Source organism: Centropristis striata, chromosome 22, assembly GCF_030273125.1.
Source record: "Centropristis striata isolate RG_2023a ecotype Rhode Island chromosome 22, C.striata_1.0, whole genome shotgun sequence".
Taxonomy (NCBI): domain Eukaryota; kingdom Metazoa; phylum Chordata; class Actinopteri; order Perciformes; family Serranidae; genus Centropristis; species Centropristis striata.
The window spans coordinates 3933292-3950605 of record NC_081538.1 but is presented as its reverse complement, the minus strand read 5'-3'; the positions used below and the strand labels follow the sequence as shown (position 1 = coordinate 3950605).

Genomic DNA, 17314 nt, shown 5'->3' with positions numbered 1-17314 from the left:
CCTCCCTTTCTGTTCTCTCTGGCTCCCTCTACAGGCTGCTGCTGGAACTGCTGGAGCTGTTGTTTGATAAGTTCAAGGCAGTGGCCCAGGCGCACAGCGTGGTGCTGGCCCACCTGCAGCAGATCGCGGTGCAGTGCCCGGGCGGGGCCCACGAAGAGGGCATCAAACTCTACGAGCAGGCGGACGTCTCTGCCAAGATCCAGACAGTGCTGCAGGTCAGATATGAGCAACAGAACAAAAAAAAAACAAGAGTGCTGAGTACATTTCTCGTAGATATCAAGCTTCAAAGATTATACAAGAATCAACCGTTTCTCTGCTGGGAAACTGGAAACTTGTAGATTTTAATAGATGTATATATATCTGTGAGCCAAAACCTATAGAATCTCATATCAGGCCTCCTTTGATGAAAGGCGTTATTGTTCTTTTTCCTCAGATTCCTTTTTTATTCTAGCCTTGCACCTTGTTGTTTGCTTTGTCTACCCTTACTGACATACCCCCAGGATTTTATTTTTCATCCTCTGCCACAGAGATTTGTTCATCCTTGATTTATTTCCCACCCAGCACTTATCTTAAAACCACTGATTTAATTCACCTTCTCTCACAGTAAATTAATCAGCAGAGAAACTGGCAGTGATGTGATGGATATGGCATTCAGTCTGTCAGAATGAAGTAGCAAGAGAACAAGAAAGGGGAAGCTTGATTGCTTGGATTAATTTTAGGTACTTTAATTGGCATGTATTTATGCTGGGGTTCTTGCCCCCTGCTCCTGTTTGATTGGCTGAGGGGATGAGCAGCTGTTGAGCTGACCTATGGTGAATCTCAGAGGAAAAATTGTGGCAGTAGTTGCTCTCAGAGTGAACTCTATCCGTGTGTGTGCGTGCGTTTGCCTCCCTGTGTGTGTTCTTTCCCAAGCAAACAGCATTTCCCCCTAATACTCCTTCAATAGGGTTTATGTAATTTTTGATATATCACATTTTCTGAAGCATTTCTCATGTTTATACCCACATTTTAACCAGCCTGCATTTGTTTAAGAAGAGGACAATTCTTATCTTATTATAACAAGCATTTTTCACCCAACCATGACTCAGATGTATAAATATACAAAATAAAAAAATATCTCTAAATCATATTCTCAACCCATTCCAGAGAAAGTACAGCAAAATTAGATTCCTGCGGTACTTTCTCAATTGCAGGATCAGCAATCAAATGTGTTTTTTCCCCTGGTTGTTTGTTTTCCTTGCAAAAAACAGTGTTTTTACTAAAAGAACAATTTCTTTTTTTTTTGGCTGATTCCAAATTCCATTTTTTGGGAAAGTCAGTCAATTTAGTTGTACGTTCTTTATTAAACATTGGCTATTAAATAATAAAATAGGTGAATAAATACAATTTATTTACAACTGCACCAAGTAAGTTGTTGCTGAAGTGGATGCATAACTTTTTTTGCAAAAATTGCATTGTACAAAATACCTGCACAGTAGTCCACACACATTTGCATTTAGTTAAGTTTGACTATGTGGACCATCCTACAAACAGTTCAGTTTTTATGAGAGTTTTGGTCAGTCTGTCTCCTTGACAGTCCCATTTTGCTGCACGGAAAATTATTGGAGTGAGATGACAGACAAACAACAAAATCTTGACTCAAGTATAGTGATAATATCTTATTGATATACTGAAAACAGCCATGCATCTCTGGTTTTATCAAACCAAAAAAAAAATGTAAAAGAGGCCAAAAAGATAAATTGCTGTTGCCTGGTTAAATCCAAAGACCATCTCTTTCTAACCCTCACACCATGGCTCGTCTGCTTCCAATAACTTGAGCTGTTTCCAACTGGCTTGCATGAATTCATAAATACAGAAGTGTTAAGGTGTATGCATGTGTGATTGTGAGGGTGTGATTGTGCATAGGCATGTACTGTAATAGCTCTGCTGTACCAGCGCAGTTATAGAAGGCATTAAGCCATTCCCCAGCATGCGATCACTGCCAACACCCAGTTGCCAGGGGCTTCACTCTCCCCTGTCTCTGCGATGTGAGATAATGTAATCTCTTGATTAGAATACTCATTACGTGAAATGAGGTTTTCTTATTCACTCACTCGTGTTATTATTTCCTGACCGATTGTATCAATATGAAAGCCCCTCGTCCATCCCGCCCTCCCTCTTGCCATTTCTCTCATCTCTTGCTTGTTCTTTCGCCTTTCTCTCCCACTCTCCATTTCCCTTCGCTCCTTCCTTCTTCAGCATCATTCCTGCTGCTGCCTCTGTATTACACTCTCTCAATTTCCCAATACCTTGTGTATGCTCTTCTTGCTCCTTGTAATTTCCTTCTTCATCTCATTATCTTGCTTTCTTTCTCTCTCGCAACTCCCACACTCCCTTTCGCCCCCTTTCGTTTAGCCCACTCTGTCCTGGAGAGTCACATATCCGCAATGAGAGAAATTAAATCCCTACAGCTCCCACCGTGGGCTCTGTTAAATCTTCTAGGACACTACGTTTATCCTTATCTCAGGTCTTTAGACCCTCAAAGGGGCAGGAACCTACACCACATTGGTCAAAATTTGCTTACGATCTCTGTTAGTCCCTCATCACATCTTCACTTATACTGCAGCGGTATGCATGCAAATATGCAATTTAAAAGTGATACTTTGCAAAGAAGACATTTCACAGTTAAATCATTTGAATCTTTGCCTGTCTTGCACCTAGGGGTGTGCCATATCGTATCGTTCACAATAATATCGGTATATTTTTTTTATGGTTAAAAAAATGCATATCATGATATTGGCAACGTTCTTACTTCTTGATGTAGTGGCATAAGGCTAACAATTAAAGTTGTTTTAATCACAAAAAGCTACTTACTCCCTGTTGCTAAACACGTGCAGCTTTCAAAATAAGAGCACAGTGTGTTAAGAGAATCCACCACAGAATTTACAAGAAGACTGTCAAAATAAGATGCCTTAAATAAAACATACAAGAACCTTTATTCTCCTTTACAAAATTTCATTAATTTTTTTTTTTTTATTATTTGCACATATTCAAGAGTCAAGAGTAAATGTTTTTGTATTTGGCAACTGTTGAGATTTGCACTTCAAACTACATTTTAGATTTTTAATTATTTATACAGACTAAAAAAAAAAATCATATTTTCTATATTTTTTTAAGTATTTCCTAATATCGTCAAGAATATCGTTATCGCAAAAATAGCCTGCAATATCGTGATATTGATTATTATAACAAGCATTTTTTCACCCAACCATGACTCAGATTTACTGTGTATAAATATACAAAATAAGAAAATATCTCTAAATCATATTCTCAACCCATTCCAGAGAAAGTACAGCAAAATTAGATTCCTGCGGTACTTTCTCAATTGCAGGATCAGCAATCAAATGTGTTTTTTTTCCCCTGGCTGTTTGTTTTCTTTGCAAAAACAGTGTTTTTACTAAAACAATTCAATTTTTTTTTTTTTGGCTGATTCCAAATTCCATTTTTTTGGAAAGTCAGTCAATTTAGTTATACGTTCTTTATTAAACATTGACTATTAAATAATAAAATAGGTGAATAAATACAATTTATTCACAACTGCACCAAGTAAGTTGTTGCTGAAGCGGATGCATACATTTTTTTGCAAAAGTTGCATTGTACAAAATACCTGCACAGTAGTCCACACACATTTGCATTTAGTTAAGTTTGACTATATTATATATACGATATTCTTTTAGGGCCATATCGCCCAGCCCTACTTGCACCTCTTACTTATTGCAGTTCACATCTTTGACATGTACAGAAACCTCTTGCTAGGTGTTTTTTCCCCCACTTTGAAACGTGGAGATACCAGGTTGACCTTTCCACATGACATACCGGCAGACAGATGCAAGAGCCGACAGAAACACAGGGTGCACACAGCTACACGGCCTTGGCAGAGAGACGCCGTTCATCAATGTGTGACTGGGGCCCGGTAGGCTCAGAATGGGGAGTAGGTAAACAAGCTTTTTGAAAGTCAAGATTCATGCAATGGTTCTAATCCCTGATCGGAAATTCTGGGGATGCTTCTGCTGTTAATTCCGGTGTGGAAGTATTGATTCAAAGCAGAGAAGTCTGGATGATAATCAGTGGTATTGATGCTAGAAGGAGTGTTTTAAGGTTACTTCACACTTTTTCAACTGGCTTTCTGTTGAATGTGTTCGAGTATATCTATTGATTATTCACACTATTATTGAATTTACATTTCTAAGTGTACACCACTGCGTGCCTTTGCTGCTCTCTCCTGCTATTCATGATTGCTTTTTTCCTTTTCCATCAGAAACTATCCCCACTCTTCAAAGCAGTCTCTTATATCAAAGAAATCACAGTGACTGGAATTTCTGTGTATCCATAAATGTTTAATATGCTTCCCCTTCAAAAAAAATACGCTATAGTAGCACCTGACAGTCTGTCAGCCTGGCAAGTTTAAAGCGATGTTCTCCGAGTTAACATGTTAGTCAAAACAACATTAGGTGCCAAGCAAGAAAATCCACACGTTTCCTTTGAATCATTAACGAGACGGAAGTCACAATACGTGAGCAGGTAATTGGGTAACATAGTTCATAAAAGATCACAGTTCATAAACCTCTCCATGAATTCTTCATTAAGAGCACCCAGTGGGAGTGTTATTTAATGTACTGTATATTTGCCACAGAGTGTCTCCGGCTACTGACGTCCATCACCCTTTGACCTTGTCGGCCGTTCGGTTTTGAGGCGTGCAAGTTTGTTAATTAGCTCGGCATTTGCGCATTCTGCAAGGATTTGTGGCTGGGTGACTGCTTGCCATGTCCGTTGTCTGCTGCGAGTGTGTGACCAGAGTGCAAATCACACTTTTAATGAGTGGCTTCCACTCCGCCGACAAGGAACTTTGAGCCTGCATTCAAAAATATGGATAGATGCTGACTATCCGCCGTGTGAAAAGAACTGATTTCTAAGATCATAGGACGTCACCAGAGAAACCTCAGCCTGCGCACATTAACATTTTCCACTGTAGCCAGAGATAAGAAAGCCCGCAATTGGGGCTGAGCTTTTTTGATGAGGGCTCCAAATGAAAAGTAAAATTTTAAAAAGCAAACTTTGATCAGATTGTAGATACCTGTCCCTGCTTTAGAATACGCTTGGTGGCACTAACCAGTGAAATCCTCTCTCTCTTTGGTACTGTGATGTTTCCGAGGCTTTGGGGATATCTTCAGACATTGCTTTCATTCATAACTAACATATAACATTTTCTGATCACATTCCTCCTCCTCTTTGTTATTTTAAATTCAGAAGCCTATAGCTTAGTTTAAAATTGCCTCACAAATGAATCATTCCATTGCCATAGATTAACCGAGACAAAGGAAGGTTATTTTTGTGTCAAAAATATATATAAATATAAGTGGCTTAAATATGCAGTGCCTTCTCTCGTCTCATCAACAGAGTGAAAACAAGGCGAATTGAACTGCCAGAGAGCAGCCAGAAGACAATGATCTCTTTTAATTAGATATGAAGCACAGACATCGCTACGTTGTTCTCGCCCAACATTTTAATCAATGTGTCACATTTATTCTGCCCTCCAAAGCGCTGTCATATTTACATATCGCTGGAGCGCACTCAAGTCTACCATCTCCATGGTAAAGTCTCTCCTCTCACAGCTCCACCAGCCCACCCCCAGTCAGTCCCACCCATATTCATTACATTAAACTCACTGGAGACCTGGAGACTTAATCAACTGCTTATGTATGTTTTTACAATCACTTCATTGGCTTTTATATATACTTTATGACTCTGCGCGGCAATACACTAAAAAAAATCAACTGTTTACATGCAATATGTCATTTTCCGACGCTAGGGTTCTCTCAAGCAAAACAATAACAAATCTTGGCATAAAGCTGTCGTTGCAGTTTCTCACGGTGAGAATTCCTTCATCATTCTGGAGGTTTTAACCAGGAGCTGAATTATCTGCAGAGCTCTCCTACTCTCCAAAATAAAAGGGTCAGAGGATAAACCATATACAGTCTATGGGATAAACACGATAAAAACACTAAATAAAGCCGGAACATCTTAAAAATCGATGTGTCTCGGTCTGTCACATTTTTTAGGATGATATATTTTCCCAGAAACTATCACGATAAACGATAGTATTGTTGTATCGATGTTGTTTTAGTTTTATAATGGAATTAGAGCATAATAAGTTTTTTCACAGCAATGAATTTTTAAATCTCAAGAATATTAAACATTGGTAAAGAAAAATTAAATATCCTAGATAAATAAAACATAAATAAATAAACAAACTACAACCAAAACAAATAAAAAAGACTTTCAGGCTCTGTTAACAAAACATTGAAATGAGATAATCACTATGTATTATATTATTTTATTATTAAAATAATATATAAACAGCTATATATATATATATCTATAGTAATTATCGTGACAGGCCTATTTGTTGGATGCTGTTTGGCATGCTGGTTGTAAACCGCCAATGATTGCTCATGTTGTTTTTTCTGATAACTTTAGATCCAGATGTTTGATGACTTGAACTCTTCATCCAGTTGAAATATATAGTTCAGATCATCCAAGATCTAAAAGGAGAGTCATAAAAATGTGGCTTTAAAACTGAATAATGTCTGGCAGACAAACACAATGCTGATGTATCCACAAAGAGCATATAAGGCCATTGACTGGCGACAAATAAGAAACGTGATATTAATTCAAATTACAAATTTCTCTCGGTTTGAAAACTGTTGGAAACATTTGGAATAATGTAAGTTCACAGCTCAACAAAATATGTAACATATGTCTAGCTGTTATTTAATATGGAATTGTGGCATATTATACTTTTAAATCAGTTATTATGGTGAATAGTAATATTGTCAGTTGTCTGTATCTGTCTTTTCTTTTGTTCTTCAGACAAAATATACAGTAATTCCTGATCGTATCCATAGAAACGCCACTCATGACTACAAACTATTGTTTTATTGCCTTTTCTTCATTGTTCAAAACAATAAATCCACATATAAATGTTTTCACATCAGAAACCGTGTTGGGGACACAGCAAGGACACAGAGAGGAATGAAATGGGTTTCAGCGAACACACAGTCACATCTTCCTTTCCTTTCCTCCGTCAACAAGATAGCCTTCAAAAGATTGACTAGATGCGGCACGCTGCAGGTGGGAACCCCCACTGGTTAGCCGTAGTTCAGTTCTGTGGGAGTCAGTGTGGCTGGAGCTCTGTCAGAACTTGTGAAGGTTATTGAAGTTTCTGGAACACAATCAATACAGGGTGTATAAAGAACACTTTCTTTGACGGCCAAGGACACTTTGGGCTTTGACTTCAAGCTATAAGCAAGGGATATCAGTCAATATGTTTTGTGACAAGACACCAGCCAAGGGATTTAATGGGAAAACAGCCGATTTCAATAAAGCCTTGAGAGAGGAACAAAGTGTTGAGATTGTTCTCTCTGCAGCTTTTAAGATGACTTAATAAGGAGGAGAGGATGGAAACAAGGGAAGAAAATGAAGTGATATTTATTTCTTCAATTTTGCCCTATTGACTGCCAAGTTAGTCCTGTGACAAGCACTCACCTGCACACCTTTGATTGATGCTCTCTTAATTGCACTGATTTGTTGGGTGTTAGGGCCCTAATGGACAGAATGGAGCATGAGTGTACACTTTCTCTAGAGTGACATCAGGATGTTTGCTTTGGAAGAAATAAATGGGAGTGCTGGTAATGAATGACACAGAAAGACACACTCCGATGAAGCTTTTCTCCTTTTGTTTAATAGAACTTTGCACTCAGCCTAGTTGACTGATTTAAGTTTGGGACGAGACCCAAGTCACTGATGTGGCGAACACGGTTGTTTGGTTGATAGAATTGCATTGAATAATTGTTGGTGGAAATTATTGTCTTTGTCAGGGGAGAAGCACCTGGAAGAGATTTGAGTTTTGCATGTGTGCGCTCACTCACATAAGCCCCCAAACATGCGTACGCACTGTGAACTCTTGAGCCCATTCTTAGTATCTGGTGTGAAGAGCCATTTGTCTGATGTCACTCACTTGGTACATAGCACCCTATTTTTCAGCCACTGTTTCACAGATTCAGACATGAATATTGATTTTTAGAGAATTCAAGCAGTTCATTTCCTCTTGTCCTTTTTCTCCATCAACTCTTTTTAACCTTTTAATGGAAGTTACAGTGCAAGTTCAATGAACTAATGTAGCATGGAGATACTTTTTTTTTTTTTTTTTTTTACTGAAGAAGGATGCTTTGCTGTTTAAATACCAGATTTTTTAAAACAAATGTAGAAAGAAATGTGGAAAGAGACTTTGTTTCCATCTGGGACTCCCTTTACTACCATTAGTCTTTGTCCAATAGCAGAGCCAGTTACCATCAGATGGTATCAATGCTTTAGGCTTTTACGAAATTAGATATGGCTCCAATTTGGAGCTGGGCTCCGGGGGCCATCGCTAATTAATATTGTAGACCACTGAATGTGTTTATTTTGGTCACTTGCAGATCTGTGCTGTTTTGCATTGATGTGATCCTCTGGGTGCAATCACTGAGAGAACTCTTTGTTTTGCCTTTGTCTGTGCCTTTTGAGTCCCCATTGTTTCCTAATTACAGTTTTGCTTATGTCTTTCACTCCGTCTAATTTCATCTTGTGGTCACTCTCATATCTTTACAAAAACAATTCTCTTTATCGTTTTTGCCGTGTTGTAATCCAATTCCTGCGACTATTTTCGCTTTTATTGTTGTCACTTTTTTTTCCCCCTAACTGATGAGCTGTGCTGGCATACAGGGGTGACACTAATAGGATCTAGGTCTCTTTGTTGCATTAGTAATACCAATTTAATGAGATTTCATATGCTTGACCTGATGGGTTAGAGAGAAGAGGAAGGAAGAAAGGGAGATTGTCTTACGGAGACGAGTACAGTACATGCTGGTCATACCGTATGAGTAGATGTGGAGAGGATGGACTGCTCCATTGTTTGTGTTCAGTTTTGTTTAGTCATGAATCTTGTTTCTATCGACAAATTTCTATACACATTTTGAAGATTTACATGAGAAAAGCTTGATGCATGAGGTAGTTTTTCTCTTTTTCGCCTTTTCTGAATAAGTTCTGACGCGAACATTTAACTGACTGTTTTCCGTCTGCCGGTCAAGAGGAGCTGACATGAAATCTCCCACAGTTAAACATTGGTGTAACAGTCTTTCCAATGTTCTAGCCATGGAGAAGTTAACCTATGCCACCAAGGGAAAAATACAGAGCTTTTCTAAGCTATGGGGACAATTTATTGAATATCTTGAAAATCACCGATCAAGATGTTGAACACATGAAAAGGTAATATTCAACACAGCAGCTACATAGGAAATACAGGGTTGTACCTTTTTTTTTTTTTTTTACTATTATTTATTATTATTATTTTGTATCTATTGTTTTTTTTTTTGTTTTACCTTGTTTTGTTTTCTGTTTTAGTGGTAATATGTCTTGTCTGTTTTTTTTTTTTTTTTTTTTTATCTAAGAATGTTGGCATGTAAACCCTCATTAATGAATGTGTCATGTTAATTCTAAAAACCCGATAAATATAATTTTCAAAAAAAAAAAAGAGGAGCTGACATGAAAGAACAAATATAAGTTGCCGAATTGAAACCAATTCTGAAGACTTTTCTGAAGTTTTTCTCTCTCTTGCAATCTTTACTTCTTCTACTATTAACTGACATATTAGCCCACAGCAATACATTACACTGCCATCTTCTGACCAAAGTATGTTTGTGCAGCTTTGTTTATTTGCTCTAAACCTGTTGATGGAAACGTCCCTAATTTGCATTCTCTTTAATGCGACATTTAAAAAAAATTGCTTAAAAATTGGCTTCAACTTTAATGGAAACACGGCTATTGATCGGGTTTGCATTAAACAAAACAAATAAATTACTTAATATTTATCAGATTTTACAACAAGAAAATGATCTTTGGTCCAAATTTGTATCAATATAACTGCAATACACACGACTTTACTGGTCTGAGATGTACTATCACCACCAAAACACCACCGATAAAGTTTTTTATGATGCACGACATTTATAATATTACTAGCTTCCTGGGAATAATATAGGTATCATCTTCAAGCTGTGTGTTAAATGGGGACTGTAGCTTTACATGCATGCTTTCCTGCTATATTTGGAACATTTAATGCTAGGCAACTAGGTGGTGCCTTGTTTGTAAGGAACAGGTGCTGGAGAGTGAAATGTGGGTGATAGTAGTTCTAATATTAAGCCCCTTAGAATCTACTCAGAAGTTCACAGGTGGAGATGATGGTGACTCACCGGAGTGCTCACATTTCATGTTGCTGTGATGCATTTGTAATTAGAAAACTTTCTACCTAAAACATTGTCAAGCAAGCCGTACTTGACGAGCAAGGCCGAAGTCTTCAGTTACTGGAATTGTTCTGTTATTCTTCATAATTAGTTTGCACACTGCACAATACGATTGAAATATAAATAGCCTGTGTCATTCAGGCAATTTGTAATAAGAAAAAACTAAATATTGCAGTAGTTTGGCATTGCAACAAACAAACCTTTTCAGGGCCAATGTAGTGCTTGTTACCGAGACAGCTTTGAGAAAAACTTTTTCCGTGCACTCGCCAGAATTAGTCGGAAATCCTTTAGGAGAGGTGGAGAAACCAACAGTCTTCACTTAGAGGTGTTAAATAAGCAACAACTCTCTTTTCTTTTCTCTTGTCTTTCTTATTTTTCTCTTTAGCATTCTGTTGAGTATTCACTTTCCACCTATAATCCTTTGCTCTTTCTATTCTCCACAACTCCACCTTTATCTCTCCTTCCGTGTTACTTTCTGCGTCCCATCCCTCTCTTCCTCTATCTTTCTCTCTGTCCTAGCAGTCCAGTTAATTGCCTCCAAAGTTCACTCTGTCTCTGGGCTAATGCAATTTAAGTAGGGTCGGAGCCCCTTCATCAGCCCGGCGCTGGCATTTCATTAAGTCTAGTTGGGCGTTAGCTTGCAAGCAAGTGGGGGTTTCGCTCCATCAGCTCATCATTAGTAATTAATACACTGATAGGATTAGCAGCAGCACGGGGGTAGTGGCAAGTGGAGGCCCGGGTGTTGCGAGTTGGAGAGGGCGCGTGTGATATGGCCTCCGGCGCTGCCTGTGATGTGGGGAAGTATGTTAGAGAGTAATTACATGTGTGCTGGAAGATATTGTGTGCATGTGGAACTTGTGTATTTACATATGTGACTAGTTGCTATGACACTGGGCTCAATTCAGAAGAAATTACAACCACTTTAAGTTGTACAAGTGCATGTTTTTAGCCATCTTTTCAACTAATTTGACCACTTTTTTTTAATAATACACTCTACATACATAATTAGGACTTTATATTGGCACAAATCTGGCAATATTTATATGACATATCATGATAGACGAGTTCCAATTCAATATGTTTTGATATATTGCCAAACTGTAAGAAAGGCAATATACTGTAGTCTTCTAGTATAAAGAATAACTACCATATGCATCAAATCTGAAAATTAAAGTGTACTTTTTTATGCAATTAAACTATTCATCAGATTTTCTGCTCCAAATTTTTGTATGTTTAAAACATTTATTTTTTTTTTCAGTTTTTTTTTTTTACCACTCTGCAAATGTAGAGAGCTACTTTCTCAAACATAAAAATTAATTAAATAATATCATATAACATTATATCATTGTTATACATTATTATACATTATACAAACAATGTATTTAATTGTCAGCCAATTCTATAAAAAATAAATAGGAATAAAAGAAATAGCTAAATAAACATCATTGCTGTTCAGTTTCAGTCTGCCGACTATTTCAAAAACAAAAAGATTAATACATTTAAATAACACCATTACTTAATCACATCTTGCTACATTTTCTGCATTATATATTGTTTAAAAAAGTTTTCATAATGGCACATATATGACAGCATACACACAGATACCAATAGGTCTTTGATTGGCCAACATCTGCCAATAATATCTGTCGGGCTCGACACAAAACAAGTTTATCGATATTTTCTTGCACCTCTACACTCAATGTGATTCCATTTTTTAAAAACAAACATAAAAAGATCCACAACATAGCTGCTTTTGCATGATTTTCTCATGTCTGTATCATGATAGACGAGTTCCAATTCAATATGTTTTGATATATTGCCAAACTGTAAGAAAGGCAATATACTGTAGTCTTCTAGTATAAAGAATAACTACCATATGCATAAAATCTGAAAATTAAAGTGTACTTTTTTTTATTAAACTATTTATCAGATTTTTGTACAATATGTCTGCTCCAAATTTTTGTATGTTTAAAACATTTTGTTGTTGTTTTGTTTTTTTACCACTCTGCAAATGTAGAGAGCTACTTTCTCAAACATAAAAATGTATTCAATAATCATATAACATTATATCATTGTTATACATTATTATACATTATACAAACAATGTATTAAATTGTCAGCCAATTATATGAATGATAACTGATGAAATAAAAATGAAATAAAAAATAAATAGGAATAAAAGAAATAGCTAAATCAGTTTCAGTCTGGCGACTATTTCAAAAACAAAAAAATGTATTATAATTAAATAACACCATTGCTAAATCACATCTTGCTACATTTTCTGCATTATATATTGTTTAAAAAAGTTTTCATGACGGCACATATATGACAGCATACACACAGATGCCAATAGGTCTTTGATTGGCAGTCGGGCTCTACACAAAACAAGTTTATCGATATTTTCTTGCACCTCTACAAACATAAAAAGATCCACAACATAGCTGCTTTTGCATGATTGTCTCATGTCTGTGCACTTGCATGTGTGTGCACTTAAATTAACATCCATGCAAGCATGTGAAGGCTTTCCCATGCATGACGAGGGGAGCTCTCCGCAGCGTTAATTACATCATTATGGTCGGGATGGATCTCCATCTGCTTGGCCATTACTCCTGTCCCATTCTGGGCTGACCCACACTGCGCCTCAGAATTAGACACACACAGGCTAAATGGCCCTGCTAAATTATGAAGCTATTAGATATGGGAGGCTATTTTAGAACATATGTATTCACACAGAGAGAGGAATGGAGAGGTGCAAGAGAGAGAGAGAAATGGGGACGATGAACTGAGGTAGACGGAGCAACAGAGAGAGAAAATAGAAATGTGAGAAATGAGAGATGAAGCACTGAGAGATTTTGAAAAATGAGAGCCAATGAAAGCAACAGAGGGGAATGTGCAGATAGAATGATAGAGTAGAGGAAGTTAACTTTCTCTGTCTGGCCACAGTTTCAATGTGCTTGTCCTTAGCTATTGTTAGAAGTTGATAAGATTTTTATGAAGCGCGATAAGACGTTGATGGATTTCACCATGGATCATACAGACAGATCGGGGGAAATGGTCGACAAAATGTTTCACGCCGGTCATGAAAGAGAGCCAGTCATGTCAGTGGCCTTTTTCTACCTCAAAGTTTGGATCTTCTTTTGTTTTTCAGGCTTTGTAGACAGTGTGTTGCCCTAAATTGTTAAAGCTCAATACAAACCTTGCTGCTAGGGATGTCCACAGTTGATCTGCTAGATATGTATCTGCTGAACGGGCACTTTTTTAATTGCAGTATTACATTAAGTGTGATATGGAAATAGAAGAATAAATCAGGGTAATATTATTAGAACAATACAACAAAATTGAATGGCAACAATCCGTGTTTTACTAATGTGGCAAAAGAACTGTGAAGCAATTGAAAGCAGTGCAAAAGGGATTTTCTTATGAAATAAGGTGATTAGTCGACTTATAGCCCACACAATACAACACATTGACCATACAAAAGTAGTTATATAATACTGAATCATTATATGAAACGATAAACGGACAGAAAATCCAGACTGAAGCGTGATATTCTAACCAAACCCTGATCTTATTGTGTTTACCCTTAATACAATAAAGAACCACAACCTAATAAATCAGAAGGACATGAACAAATCAAAGATAGTTCCTGATTATCATTTATCAGTGTTGGTCTAGACATTATTTATCGTTTTAACCTCAACTAACTTAGGGCATTATTAGGGCATTATATAGTCTGCATTATTGACACTTCTTATGGCTTTTTTGCAGTACAAACATTGAATAACTGTTCTTTTGTGTCCTTATACATCAACGCAGTATGTAATAAATGTAAGTAATGATAAATAAGTTTTGACTCAAGATGTCCTTAGTTTTCAGTAGTATTGCATTGGATTTTATAGAGTTTTGATTTAATATGATTTATGTGAGGTTTCCAACAGAGTTTATGATTTATTATCACGTCTTAGAATTGTTTTCATACACTCTATCAATTTCTACACCATTAATCATAATGATGTATAAATTGAAGTGATACTGGATAGAGCACTGGGTTAAATGTTTCAATAAGGCTGATGAACCAAACATTTAGTTCAAACACAGCATAGAAAGCATACTGCGCTTTTACAATTTTACAAAGATCATTTAACACGACCCAGAGCGACTCGTGGTTTTTGGAGCTCCACAGAGATAGAACATAATCTGACGGTTAATGTATGTAAATGTGGGTATTTTTCCTTTTCGACAGAAGTAGAGCTGCTTTATAAAGGCCTTCTGGTTAAAAAAAAGAAGGTACTCATGAATAAGTTGATAAGTGAACAGAGCCAACGGTTGAGCTTAAAGGATATGATTGTGAGTGGGAGCTCTAAAGTCATTAATAAGCTTGAGTACTCCATGCTACATTATCTAAGGTGTGATAATAGGAAGATGGTGCCATAAGAGGAAGAACATGAATGTGATAAATTAAAGGGCTGACATTTAAGTGGCTTCAGGGAATTACTTTATACTTGACTTACGTTTGAGATATTTGTAGACCCACACTGCAAAAAAGCCAACTTGTATTTTTTGGCCAAGAACAGTGATTTAAGTTGGTAAAACTTGGAAATATAAATTATTGACATTTAGGGCAATAATGTAAGTTAGCACAACAAAGGAAGCCAGTTGTCTGCTCAAAAACAAGTTGGTGAGTTGTTGTTACTTATATCTTTAAGTTGGGGTTCACAACAAGGGACAATAGTTCTGCTAACTCTTATTTCTTTGTTGTGAAATGCGGGAAAGCGGTGAAATTCACTAGCGAAAGCTAGCAGCTAACTGATGCTAGCGGCTAACTGATGCTAGCAGCGTTCTGCACATTGCAGAAGTTAGCAGAAGTAAGGATTAAAAGTTATTACAATGTAAAATTATAAATTGGTACAATTTACAGTTGAGTTGACAAAAATTGTCCAACTTAAAATTTTATCGAAGTTTGTTGCCTTGAAATTTTCAGTTCACCCAACTTTTCTTTTTTTGCAGTGCAACCATCTTTACCAACATAGAGGCGACAGACATAATATGCAACAAAAGCGTAGTAATTAAACATACAATTTGTTATCTAAAATATTTTTCCTGTTTCCTTCGACCTAGCCAGAGGACTATCTCGTATAAAAATAGTACTGCAGCACTACTAATTTTTCTGCTTTTTAGCTTCTGACCCACTGCTCTGTTTGCTCTTTAGGTCCTGCTAATGGAGTATCTGGATGTGAAGAACAGCCGCAGTGCCACAGAGCCATCGGCTCAGCTCTCCTATGCCAGCACCGGCAGTGAGTTTGCTGCCTTTTTTGCGAAGAAAAAACCACAGCGTGCCAAGCAGTCACTCTTCAAGTAAGCATCGCCCTTTGCTCTCTGCCTTTCTAGACCAAATATGAGAAAAATAGGTGAATAAATAGCCTGTATAAGAAGAAGAAGAAGTCTACCAAAATATATTTAACCCTTCAAAGCCTGAACCATAAAATAATTGCCAGAAAATTATTTTTTTGAGTGTGTATTGAACCTGCTGACAAAAAATATATATATCAATTTGCATATATTAATTCAAATTTGTATCATATTTGATACATCAGGTCTTTTTGTGCAATTTGTTGCTCACAGTTTGTTTTTCTTGACAAAAAAACAAAAACATCTAAAACTTTTTAACCTAAACATTTTTAAACCTTTTAAAACTTTGACTTTCCTTTGAAACATTTTCCTCAAACATACAAAATAAAAACTGTCCCTATAACACAACACCATACGTTGCTGAAATTAAGTTTTCACATAATTGATCCCTAGTGGATTTTCCAGGTACTGCATGTATCTGATTTTATACATCAGGTTTTTCAGGAAAATAAATATCACATGAATGATGTAGAGGTCTCAAAAACTCATGTATCAAATATGATAAACTTGGTTTTATAGGGTTAAAGGCTACTTTTTAAATAAATAAGGGCGCTTTCACAACCCCAGTCCATTCGGTTAGTCTGAACCAGAGTGAAATTGATAAATTTGGGTCGTTTTGTAATTTGTCTGGCAGTGCATAAATGTAAGTCGACCAAATTAAAAAAAAAAAGTTTTGAAATAAACAAAGTAGCATGGGGCCGAACACATCTTGAAATATTGCTGCTGAAGATTTTTTTTTTGCACTGATCTATTGTGCACACGAATCCTTTCTCCTCCAGTTGATCGCAAATGATTTTGCAAGCCCCATTGTTTTTGTGGACTTTATACAGCACCTCCTGTATGTGTTCTTCAGCCCAGATGTCAAGAAAAAAACCCTCTTGCAAGTGGTCTCGGACCGATTGTTTTGGTCCACACCAGAGTACGATTGGAGCATTTACACGCGACCAAACGAACCGTAACAAGGATTTAACCGCACCAGAGTTAGATCTAAACAGACTTAACTTTAGGTTGTGGAAACGCCCTAAGTGACTTAACCCATAAGAACCCAGAACCAGTTATCCTTAAAGGAAAATTATAGGGAATCTACCACAGATCAAGTGAACCACATAGGACACAATTATTAAATAATAATAAAAAGATCTGTGATGTGACATATACGTTACAATATATGTTTATGGTATTTATGTTTATAGTATTGCTTATTTTCAAATGAAAAACTAGACACCTTTTCTCCTTACAGAAACACAAATTTGCCTTTTTCTTTGCATCTCCACAACATTTATCAAAATTGTGACATTAATAGTGCTGTTAGACAACAAATTATTTTTCAGATTTCTTTTTAAGTAACAAAATAATAATAATAAATCAATAATAAATAAAGACAAATAACCATTTGCATTTTTGTTTTCATCTCCATAACATATATCATACATATAAATAACACTGCCTCATTGGACGGCTTCTCAGCAAGCTACTGTAGCTGTAGAACACGGAAAAACACACTTATGTACTTGAAAAAACATACATGA

The 17314-nt window shown here is 36.6% G+C and overlaps 1 protein-coding gene across 1 annotated transcript in view; it reads left to right on the top strand.

Annotated features, from left to right (window-relative positions):
* The window catches only part of exoc4 (exocyst complex component 4), a 164953-nt gene that overhangs the window by 23179 nt on the left and 124460 nt on the right, over nt 1-17314 (top strand). The window contains exons 8-9 of the mRNA XM_059325790.1: nt 35-215; nt 15586-15731. Coding sequence (XP_059181773.1) covers nt 35-215; nt 15586-15731 — 327 coding nt within the window. The remainder of the gene's footprint in view (nt 1-34; nt 216-15585; nt 15732-17314) is intronic.